The sequence below is a fragment of the Cryptomeria japonica genome, chromosome 8 (assembly GCF_030272615.1).
Source record: "Cryptomeria japonica chromosome 8, Sugi_1.0, whole genome shotgun sequence".
Lineage (NCBI taxonomy): Eukaryota > Viridiplantae > Streptophyta > Pinopsida > Cupressales > Cupressaceae > Cryptomeria > Cryptomeria japonica.
The window spans coordinates 223,678,452-223,691,197 of record NC_081412.1 but is presented as its reverse complement, the minus strand read 5'-3'; the positions used below and the strand labels follow the sequence as shown (position 1 = coordinate 223,691,197).

The following is a 12,746-nucleotide window of genomic DNA, read 5'->3' as shown; positions in this document are numbered from 1 at the left end:
CACATGTCTTCAAATTCATCCTCCTTGTGGAAGTAGTCTCCCAACTCCTGCCTTTTCCTACTTGAATGGATGTAACCCTCAGGATCATGGTGTGCTCTAGATGCATGCTGAAACAAGTTGTATTCATCCACCAGCTTCCTGTCAATGGCCTCATATGCCTTGGTTGATATAATTTTAAAATCCTGAAAGTGAAGTGTGCCAGGGAGGAAAGCTTGCTTGTGTGCTCCTCTGAAATGTTTGGCATTAGACACACTTAACTACCTTACAATTTCCAAGAAAGCAATCTTGTATGGTGTAGGCTTTGGTAGCACATATGGATAACCCTCAAATCCATAGCATCAAACAAAAGTGAAGTTTTGCCATGAGTACCAATCACCCCAGTTGTGATTGACCTTGGGATTTTGGTGCTTGTGAGGCCTAAGAAACTTCTTGACCTCCTTAGAAAATGATCATAGGCAAGGCTCACCAAAAAGCAAGAAAATTGATTTGACAAAGAATTCCTCAAAGTTGAGGTAATGAGAATTCCCAAATCTGTAATCCCAAAGGGAAACCCATAATTGCACTGGTTGCTCATTTCCATCCTTCCCCACTGTATTTACATTCAATTCTTCTGACCATAACCCTCTAAGTTTCCCATAAAATAAAATAATGTGCATTAACAGTGAATAGTGCTTGAAATATTTGTCTGGATTACCCTTCAGGTTCAAGAAACCTTCATGCAATCTGTCTACCAAGTATGAAGCAAAGTCAAAAACCCTAGGCTCATGCCTCTGAATTTCTACTGCTAAAACCAGTGGTCCTATGTTTGCCACAATAGGAGCTTCAACTCCTCCCACCTGACCACAAGCCATATATGTGTATTGTAGATACTTCTTGAAAATAGTCATGTCATAAGGAGGACCATCTTCCTCTGTTAGCCTCCCCTTCTCTACTTTGTGGACAGCAAGGTTCCAACCCTAGTATGTAGTGTCCATCCTCATGTACTCCTCTTCCAAATCTACAAAAGATAAAGGCACATCCACCTCCAAATCTACTACAAAAACTTCCTGAATTGTAGCCTTTGCAAAGTGCACTAGAGCAGTCCCATCAGGAAACATCATGCATCACTTATTTGCATTATAATTTCTTACTAAAAGCTTCAACAAATCAATATTCACAAACACATTGGGCACTACAATTTTACCTAGACCAGTATTCCATGGGTTTGAAATTGGCCGAGGCTCATCCCTGCGGAAGTAATGGAAAAGGAACAACTTGTACCCTCACACTCTGGTGAATACATCTCCAATCTCTCTGTATTTATCCTCCAACTGGTCATAGATAGGCAAATTTACCTTAGCTCTGCATGACCTAGCTCCTGGAGATCCCATTTGGTCTATCATGTCTTGATTTAGCTTTCTTCGGACCTCACTGACCTCACCCTTTGATTTATTTTTCGTGGTACTGGATACTTCGGCAACCTTTCGCTTCCCTTTTGAGCATGACCCCTCCATCTCTGAAAATTCCTTCACTCTATGCTCAGTAACTCAAAAATTTTCTCAATAAGCACTTGATATCTTTCTACAATTACTTTGTGAGAAATGATGCTCTACAATACTGGCTATATGTCCCGAGGAGTCCAATCTTGTAATTGATTATTGCAATCTTGATGGATTTGCTTCGTGCGGCAACAAATCTACTCAATTGAAGCATTTAATGGAAACTATTTTGTCAGTTCTTCTCATCAAGACATCCAATGGCTAATCGGCAAGACTCCTCCCGATGATTCAAATGTTTGGCGTCAGTTGCTATGACTTTATTGCTTTTTGCTTTCTGATCAGAACAAAATATCCCGACGCACTTATCGGGTCTCGAGATAGAAATTTTTTCTTTATCCCAATGGTTCATTTCATCCTGATGGGCATCACTTCACCCTTGGCTTTGCCTTTTTCTTTAACGCTTCATCGACATAACTCTCCCCGATGCATTTGCCTTTGGTTTCCTTTTAGTTAACTCATCGGGTGTCGGCATAGTTTATTTCATGTCCCTACGATGCCCCAATGATCTCATTATACCAATCCGCATTCCGACTAAGACCACTACATTATCGACACAACTTATTCTGAGGAACTTCTCGCACTTACCATTTTCCTAAATAGTCCTATCGGGTTTCGGCATAACATAAAAGTTCTTCTTTCAATGTCTCAATGAATCCTCATTAGATACTTTCTTTATCAGTATAACTCAGGCCGATGCCCCCGCAATTGTTTCTATCTCCATCGGAGGTCAGAATAGCCTTTTTCTATTCCTCCCAAAGTCTCGACAAGTTCTTGTTACACTTTTGTGTTTTATGCTTCCTAATTTGTTTTATCGATATAGGTAATACCAATAGCTCCGCCTTCCAATTCTCCATGTCATTGGGGATTAGTCTAGCTATTTTTGCATTACTCCGATATGGTTCTTTCTTCTGATGGGCTCACCTTTGTTTTCCTTTAGTCATCGGGTATCGAGATAAAACTTTCTCATTACTTTCAATCTCCTGACTATATGACAAGATTTGCCATACCGCTACAAGTTATACCAATGGTTTCATAGGTTATCGGTATAGCAATTTTTATGTTTTGCCGATAAGCCGATACAAGCCAATAGAAAACAACCGCCTACTACCTCATCGAAACAAGCTATCTCAATGGAATGACCTTTCTAAGAGTGCGCACCGTGTTGAGTATTTTTTAAGCACTCCAATGAGTTCGCACTCTATTTCATCGATATAAGTGATGCCAATAATCATCCTTTGTCTTGCTAGTGCGGTTTCATCGAGACTACTTATGCCGATAAGTGAAATTTTCCAATTTAGCACAAATGACCCATCCATCCTGTAAATTGATGATCCCAACTTTTCCCACAGGGTCTGAAACATACTAGAAGACAATCCTTGATCACACCATAATGACTCCTCTATTGACAAATGCTTCACAATGGATTCCTTGTGCAGTCTATACTCAGTGCATGCCCTCAGTGTGCCCAAGTGATACCTTGACATTCCTAAAATAGTTGATCCTTAGAGAACTTTACTTGTGCTAATAAGGTTCCTGCACATGAAAACCAGTAATAAATGCTCATATGATAAAAGAAAAAGGCCTCTATATAGCATGAAATATTTTGTAAAAATATGTGCTAATAGTGGTTCTTTCTGGGGATGTATGTTCTCTTTAAGGACATAGCAAGATCCGAGTTATCTCTAGAAAGTAGACCAACATGAAAACTAAAAACTAAAAACAAAAGAAATTTAAACTATTATGATACAAAAATACTCCCTACTTATCAAGAGAAAAAATGCTTAAGATACTGAGCATGAACCGGGAACTCCTGCATTTGACCATCAGTATCTTGTAAGTAATAGGAGTTTTCTCCACCCTTTTCTGAAATGATAAAAGGTCCTAGCCAAAGTGCATCAAACTTTCCATGCTTCCCTTTATCTTGGTCTTTGGCATTCCATTTTAACACCCATTCCCCATCTTTAAATGATCTGTCACATGCTTTTCTACCATGTAAAGCTTTTACCATTTATTGTCTCTATAAGTTTTTTCCTGAGCTTCTCTTCTACATTCATCCAGCTCAACTAAAACCATTAATCTATCCCCCATGAAGTTTACTTCTTCCAAACATTCTTCTGTAATAAATTTATAAACTGGAAGCAAATTATTTAAGGGAAATCTTACTTCCTTGCCATATACAAGCTCATATGGGGCAAATCATGTGGACTTCTTGATTGTCACTCTATCAACCATACTGCTAAGACCAATTTTGAGTCCCAAGCCTTTTTATTATCACCCAACATCCTTTTGATAATCTTCAACAAGTTCTTGTTGTTTGATTTTACTTGTCCATTTCCTTGGGGATGGTAAGGTGATGAGTAAGATAGAGTGATACCATAATTTTCATAGAAATCAGAGAACTCCTTGGATCTGAAACACATCCCATTGTCTACTACAATCTTCTAAGGTACTCCAAATTTGGTCAGAATATTTTCTAAGAGAAACTTTGTCACCACTTTGCTTGTAGCCTATCTTGTAGGAATAGCCTCAACCCATTTAGTAAAATAGTCAGTAGCAACCAAAATCCATTTATGCCCACCACTAGATTTGTTTGCTATCTCTCCTATGAATTCCATACCCCACATCTAGAATGGTTCTTCTGTATGCATCGGCCTGAGAGGAATGGCTCCATTATATTTGAGTTTACCTGAAAACTTTTGACAAGCCTCATATGTTCTGACATAAGTATGACAATCCTTGAAAACATGAGGCCAGTAATAACCAACATTAAGAATTTTTTGAGCAGTGGTTTTAGCTGAGAAATGACCTCCACATACACCTTCATGTAAATCTTTTAAAACAGCAAATGCTTGATACTCATCTAGACATAATAGAAGAATACCATCTCTATTTTTCTAGTATATATCCCCATTAAGTAATACATATCTAGATGTTTGAAGCTTTAAAGTTCTTCTTTGAATATCATTTAAACTATCCAGATATTTCATGTATTTCAAGAAGTGAACAATATTTGTATACCAAATGCATCTTTCAATTCTCATTTGTGCATCTTCCAACTCCATTTGATTTACTTGTGTTGCTTCAAAATTGGATTTTGCCATAAATTTTGCTAAACCCTAACCTCTTACCAACTTTGTGATTTGTATATCAATATTGAATTCCTGGATCTAGTTTATCCATCTACATCTCCTTCCAGTAGTTTCTAATTATCTGAAAATGTCTTTAATAGCAGCATTCGCTACATAGGCAATAACGGTGGCACCAACTAGATATGGTCTAAAAGATTTCACAGTTTTCACTAGAGCATAAGCTTGTTTTTCATTTACATCATAATTCAATTTGGATGCTTGCAATGTTTTGCTAAAAAATGCCACTAGCTGGTCATGACCCTCATCATTCTTTTGTAACATGATAGCAGCAATAGTATGAAACGAAGTGAATGAAAATACTTGAAACGGCTTAGAGAAATCAGGTGATTTTAATACAAGGGCTTCCTTGATTTCTCTTTTAATATTTAAAAAGGCTTCAAGAGCTTCATTAGTCCATTTTATATCAGCACCCTTTTTCAACATTTTAGCAATAGGCTTTATGATTTCAGAAAAATTTGAAACAAACCTTCTCACAAAGTTGATTTGACCAAAGAAAGATTGGATTGCCTTAACAATTTTTGGAATTTGAATCTTATCAATAGCAACAATCCTTTCTGGATCAATTCTAACTCCATCTTTGGAGACAATATGACCTAACAATTTTCCTTTAGTAACCTTGAAATGACATTTTTTAGGATTCAAAGATACGCCATACTCTAGCGCTCTAATAAAAATCTTTTCCAGATCATTACAATGATTTTATGCCTTTTTAGAGTAAGCAGTCATATCATCTTGATATACTACTAAGATATAATCAATCATGCCCTCAAAATCCACGTCCATAGCTCTTTGGAATGTAGCTCCTGCATTTGTTAGACCAAAAGACATCCTAGCATTAACATAGGTACCCCAAGGCGTAGTGAAAGTAGTTTTGAATTTTTCTGCTTCCCTAACTTTGACTTGATTATAACCTAAGAAGCCATCCATCATAGATAACAACTCATTCCCTGTGACCTTCTACAACAAAGCTTCCATGTTGGGCAAAGCATAATTATCTTTCAAGGATGAAATGTTTAAATTTTTGAAATCCACACACAGTCTGTTGTCATCGTTCTTTTTTCTGACTGGGACTAGATTTGATACCCATGTTGAGTGCCTTATCGGCTCAATAATACCAGCATTCCTCATTTTCATCAGTTCCTCCTTCATCTTAGGAGCCAAGGTAGGGATTATAGGCCTTTGCTTTTGTCTAAAAGGTTTTGCATTAGGCTTCAAAGGTATCTCATGTTGGAACAAATCTTCCTTGTATGCTTTAAGGTCATCATATGACCAAGCAAAAACATGCCTATACTTTCTCAATAGATTAATCAATTTAATTCTGATTCGGTGTGAGATTTTTTCCAATATATACTTCTCTTGGATTGCTTTCACTTCCCAAGTTTATTTTTTCAACATCCTCATATCCTCCTAAATTAGGTCTGAAATTCATTACATCTCTATCATCAAACATTCTTTCAAGCTCTATCAATCCTTTTGGAATTTTATTTATTTTTAGTTGCAATACCTCTTGCCCAAGGATATTCTCCTTGTCATCCTTATCCTCCACAAGTCCATTCCAATCAATCTGCTGGTGCTCATATTGATCCTCACAAAATAAGAATTTTAGCAGATCCCTGTCATCATCAAAAACTTGTCATCTTTTCACATTATCAGGCACTGACGGTCTGGTCTTGATTTCTACTTGGGTAATACCATCCAAAGAGATGTCATTATGCTTGATAGCCAAGTTAGCCATAAAATCTACCCAAATATTATTTATCTTTCAGTCCAATTGATGGAGAAAGCGTCAAATAGCTCAATGCAATCCCATACTTTGTTCCTATAATTTCTTAATTTTTCATTTTTTGCAGCGAATTTACCTCTAACCTTTGAAACGGCTAATTCTGAATCACCATAAATTGTTAGTAACTTAATGCCATGTTTACTTGCTAATTTAAGTTCTAGTAGAAAGGCCTCATATTCAGTAACATTGTTAGTACATTCAAAGGTTAAAAAGAAAGAGTATTTGAAAAAAAAATTATTAGGTGAAACAAGTACAACTCCTGCTCCATTTCCTTCCTTACTGTAGGCACCGTCAAAGTATAATTTCCAAATTAACTTTTCATTTTGTTTGATTGTTTGTGTAACTTCATTGATCTCTAAAGGTTTAGAAATACTTACCTGAAATTTGTCCATATCAAAATGGCAAAAATGAGTTGCTTCATCAGGGTCAACTTCTTCTATGAGATATGGAGATCTCGGCTCTCTGTTTATTCTCACCACTGTCCCTTCTACTGGAATAGTAGCATAGGATAGATCAAGCTAAACATGACCACCCACCAGATTTGACCATTTCCTGGACAACAACATTTTGTAGTTTGCAGGAACTTGTACCACTGTGATGTCTGTCTTATATGTGGTATCTGGGCAAGCTGGAAACCTGAACTCTGTGTCCTTCATAATATCCACCATCGGTACTGACCTATTATCCATGGCATAACATTTACCTTAAGGTGCGCCAACATGCATCCCCATCTCTCTGATGACATCTTCAGGCATGATGTTAACCGCTGCCCGTGAATCTATCATACAATTCTTGACCATTTTATTGTTAATTAACAATGTCAAATAGAATGGATCAACTTGTGTGATATTTTTCGTGATTGATGTGCCTAAGTAAATTATTGGAGGATCCTCTTTTAACTTAGCAGCATTTTTATTTAGATCCCCAACATTTTATATAATCTTCAAGGTCTCATCTTTATGTTCTGGAAATTTTATTACTTCAAGCAAGGGCATAGAAATTTTTACCTGAGACAACACTTGAGACATAAAAGTCACATAGTTTGAAGAAGGCTTATTAATTTGTTTTTTCTCCATTGGCTTGACAAGCTTTGACATTTCAATTGGCTTATTCTTTTCCGGCTTTGTCCCCTTTTTGGCACCAGCATCTTTGCCCTTGGCTACGTTATTTTTTGTCCCATCAGATTTTGTGACTTTGGCAAAGATACCCGCTGGCCTGCCCTGCTCATTGTTAACATTCCTATTCCTCAGCTGATAATTGCTTTTCACTTGTTCTACAGCTGCAACAGTGAAAGCTTTCTTTTCTTCTTCAGTCAGGTTTCTCAAAGAAGGCACTGCTTCTTCTTGAAACAATTTTCTCAAAGCAGGGATATCTTCATAGTCATCGGAAAAAACCTATTGTATGCTATATTGCAAATTCTCTCTTTTTTGATGCACATCAGAATATTCTTCTTCTTCAGACAAGTCATCATTTCTTCCCCAATACGGCTCAGATGATAGGGCATTCACAGTTGGTTCATAATCCTCATTTTCATTCTCTTCTTCTATCAAACCCTGGGCAATCATGCATTGTTCTGCATCATGAGGCAGATTACATACATCACACCATGGATACTCATCTACAAAATTCATGACTTTCTTTAATGGATCAGGAGTCTCTTTGTTCGTATTAGGTTTTACTGGTTTTCCATCTTTCTAATTTGTATTGTATGGCATGTCATGCAATCTTGGTCTATTGTAATTCATTTGCTTATTGTTCATGTATGGTGGTCTTTCATTAGGATTATGTTTACCTTTCAGGTCCTTAAGCATTTCCATGATCTGAGTAAAATCATCTTTCTTGGGATTCCTGGAGCTGTACAATTTTGGATCATCTCTTTTAGTAACCTTCCCAGCAACCTTCCTATTATTTTCAATAGTAGCAACTATTTTGAATGCTTGTTGTAAAGTGTTAGGTCTATGAGACAAAATCTCATAATGAGTTTTGTTGTCAAAGGCACTCAAATAGAAGTTAATCAAAAATGAATCAACTGGTCTAATATCTCTGGGTATTCTATTTAATGCTTTATTAAATTCAGCAACTAATTCATTTTAATTTTTTCTTATACTTATTAATTCATGAGATGCAAATGAAGGATCATTGTGGTCTCCAAATTCCTCTAAGAATAGTGTTACAAATTCCTGCCAATTGCAAATACATCTATCAAGAAGGCTTCTTTACCATTCTCCTGCATCCTCAGTCAGAGATTGGACAAACAGTTTCATGAATATATCTTCATGAAGAATTTCAAATTCTTCGATGATATTTTTTACATTAACCACATGTTGTTCTACTGCTTCAAATCCATTTCCTAAGAATTTGGGGATTGCTAACCTTAAATCATTTACGATTTGATTTGGATAACCGACCATGCCAGTGAAATCCAACTATTTATATCTTTCAATGACTAAGGGTTGTCTGCCAACATTATGGTTGTTTTGATTATTCATAACTCCTCTATTGAATCCACCATTGTTGCCATAATTTCCATTGTTCCCATTATTTCTGCCACCATTATTATTTCCATTATTATTGTTCCTACTTCCACCATTGCTATTTCCATAATTTTCATTGTTGCCTCTATTATGTCTATTATTTTGATCGTTGCCAAACCCATTATTCCCCACATGGTTACCCCTACTTGTGTTATTCCAAGTCCCATCATCTCCCCTATCTCCATTCCTTCTTTCATCCTCTGACCTCTCTTCACTTTGATCCCTATGCACATCCCTCCATTTTCTATTCTCATTCACTAATGGGTTGTCATAGGTTACAAAAGGCTGGTCCATTCTCCTTATATGAGGGGGACTATATTTTGGAACTACTTGTCTGCTTGGTTCACCTCTCTCTTCTCCTAATTTGTTTGTTTTGGGGCTTGAAATATTATTTCTCTCTATTCCTAGTTTCTGTAATACCCATTCTGGTTGCCTTTTAAATTCCCTCGCCCTCTTATATCAGCACTCATATTAGCCATTTTAAGAATAAGATCATCCCACTATTTTTCCTCTTGTTCATCAGCATTCGTGATCTCATCATGGCCATTTCCATTATCCTTTGTATTTATTTTGTAGAAAGGGTTTTCTTCCCTATTTTCAGATCTACCAGTACATGAAGAATCTTCCTCTCTGCTAGGAAATTTCTTGTATCCTTCAAATGCCATGTTTGATTTCTTTCCTTTGTTCCTTTTCTTGGGACTTAGTTGAACAAGATCTTCTTTCTCTTTATGCACAGACCTCCTCCCTTGCATAAATTTTATTGATAAATGTCTAGGGGTCTCTCTTATTTTTTCAAAATACCAATTATCATTCATCAATTGAAAAGTAGAGTCGCCACCTCCTAAGAGGAAAATATTACTGCTTAACTAATCTTCTAGAATATCTCCTCTAGTAGAGTTTGAAGAAAACTACCAAAGATTCTGAAAACTTATATATGACAACTCCCCAGCAGAGTCACCAATCTATAGGTCCCCAAAACCACAGATTGGAAAACCAAAAGACTTTTTCAAATCCTCAAGTGATCCAATCAACCTTGGCCAACGAATAGGGATGGTCGAAGACTAAATCCCTCTACACTTTAGGCTCCACTAAACCCAAGTGGGTGTGCCTCTTCCTCTCAAGAACAAAAGAGGTTATTTATAGTGGATTTAAACTTTGCTAAGACAGTTCTTTGCAAGAATGGCAACAATTTCCTGCTACTGTTGAGTGCTTTTATTTGAATGCTTTTGAAACTGAAAAATGAATGTAAAGATAACTGTGTATGAAGATTGTAGTATTTTGGAAATAAAATGCTTTCAGGACATTCAAGAAATATGCAATAGAATAGTTCAAAAGGTTTTAGAAGAATGCTTCTCTCTCAAGGACCTAATGCATATCAAATCAGAATCTTAGAGAATGAATAATAGACCAATGCCTCTATCTCAGAATATATATGATACTTCATGGACAAATAACTTTATCAACTCAAGAAACAATATTAAAAATCACTATAATGGTTCAGTATGTGTCACATAAATAATAAGAATTCAATCTCACATTTAATGTAACAGCATGTGGTTCACATTATAGCAAATCTTTAAATAGATTTATCAAGAGGACAAAGAATGTTTCATCAACACAAAAAGTAGACAGTGCATTTGAAGTATAAACAATGAATCTTGTATATTAATCTTTGAGAAATGACAGTATACAAAAGCTACACTTGGAGATACTTCATTATAATTTTCTTACACAAAATGACACGTCTTCTTCCTATAAAATTTCCTAATACATATAACTTTCAGTCCCTACAGTAGTATGATATTCCAAAAACTCTCAATCCCCCTGATACAAAACAACTCAATACAAATACATATGTTGAAAGACACAAATGAAAGGACACACCCTTTCATTATCTTAACAACTAACTAAACAACAATTAAAAAGACTAACTAAGATATCAATTACATTTACACAAACTAAAACACAACACTAAGACTTTTGATCCAGCTGTCGTCCACATTTTTTAATATGCCGCAAGTAGCCCAGATCCTTGTATGTTGTAGCGTTGAAGATTGCATCCTTGGCTGCATTTTTGATCACATAAAATTTTTCCAACTGATCGGTCATGGTGTTCATGTCAAGGACATCTGCTCTAGCGATGGCTTGGGCTACACTAAGCATAGACTTGCACTCAGAGATCCATATGGTTTTGTGTTTGATCACACCTGCATCATCTACTAGACTGGGAACCCCATCCTAAACAATCTACTGGCATTCGTCAAATTTAGACTTCAATTCCTTTGTAACTTCGTCATGTGTAACAAGCAAACACTACACCTTCTTTTTTACTTTATCTTTGTTCAATGCATCCTGTAACAACATGTCGAGTCTATCTTGAATTCTGGTGTGTGAAACCATATTGTCCATGTTCCTCTAATATTCACAACAGAATTCATTCAATGCTTTCTCCATATTGCAATATGTCCTACTTAGCAACACACAAGCAGTATCGGCCCTAATGCTTCTCATCTGTTTTTAAAACTTATTGTTTTCATAAGATAGCTTTTCAAAAAAATTCTTCCATTGGCCTCCTGAATCTGTAATTTGGGGAACCGGGTGCCCACTCCTCTTAAGGGTTTCTTCATATAGTCTTATACTTATTCTTCTCTGCTATCTCATGTTTCATTTGGGCCTTGTTGAACTTTGAAATATTAATACCCATGTTAGCTATGACCATAGGATCTACTTCTCCAACCTTCAAGGTCATCATGTGACCAAAATCTTTATCTACATGGAGGATATAAGGCCCACAATAACATTTCTTCCTTATTTGGATCATATCTTGATCCAATAAAAATATCTTGCACTCCTTGGATGTTCAATTTCATATCCTTATTATCTGAATGCAACAAAGAATCAAAAATAAATGAAGCACTCAGGTCCCATCTTGGAAACACAGATATTCCTACCTCTACTAACAATTGTCTGCCCCTTTGTGGGGTCATAGTCTCAACTTTTGTGTCAATGTCTTCCTTCAACCTTTTCATCATTTCTTCTTCATTCTTAGGGGTAAAATTTGGCATTGCCTCCCTTAATTTCTTACCCTTGAAGTGGTACAGGAATGATTTGAATTCCTTAGACTTAATGAATTGATCATCAGATACAAAAGAAACATGCTCTGCCATTCTTTCATTTGTTTCTGCATTCATAGCAACAATAAGTCTATCCTCTACTTCTAAGTCCTTCTCCATCTCAGGTGCATGGAGCTTGGAGACTACTTCATTTTCCCCTAAATCACTTTGGGATGGTTCTCCCTCCATGTTTTCTAGTCTCTTCCTTCTTTCCTCTAGCTTCTTCTCCAAGGTCTCCATAACTTCTACAAGCTCTTCCACCTCCTTATTCATGTACATGTCTTCAAATTCATCCTCCTGATGGAAGTAGTCTCCCAACTCCTGTCTTTTTTGCTTGAATGGATGTAACCCTCAGGATCATATTGTGCTCTAGATGTGTGCTAAAACAAAGTTGTATTCATCCACCAGCTTCTTGTCAATAGCCTCATATGCCATAGTTGATACAATTTTAAAATCCTGAAAGTGAAGTGTGCCAGGGAGGAAAGCTTGTTTGTGTGCTCCTCTAAAATGTTTGGCATTAGACACACTTAACTACCTTCCAATTTCCAAGAAGACAATCATGTCTGGTGCAGGCTTTGGTAGCACATATGGATAACCCTTAAATCCATAGCATCGAACAAAAGTGAAGT

General features: G+C 36.5%; 1 protein-coding gene across 1 annotated transcript in view; it reads right to left on the bottom strand.

Moving 5' to 3' along the window:
- Nucleotides 1-9,298, bottom strand: part of LOC131857609 (uncharacterized) — a 39,810-nt gene extending 30,512 nt beyond the window's left edge. The window contains exons 1-7 of the mRNA XM_059210296.1: nucleotides 8,980-9,298; nucleotides 8,691-8,820; nucleotides 8,263-8,372; nucleotides 7,907-8,043; nucleotides 7,478-7,690; nucleotides 7,174-7,248; nucleotides 6,848-6,988 (exon numbers count right to left, since the gene is read on the bottom strand). Of these exons, the coding sequence (XP_059066279.1) occupies nucleotides 6,848-6,988; nucleotides 7,174-7,248; nucleotides 7,478-7,690; nucleotides 7,907-8,043; nucleotides 8,263-8,372; nucleotides 8,691-8,820; nucleotides 8,980-9,298 (1,125 nt within the window). The remainder of the gene's footprint in view (nucleotides 1-6,847; nucleotides 6,989-7,173; nucleotides 7,249-7,477; nucleotides 7,691-7,906; nucleotides 8,044-8,262; nucleotides 8,373-8,690; nucleotides 8,821-8,979) is intronic.
- Nucleotides 9,299-12,746: the final 3,448 nt, after the last annotated feature.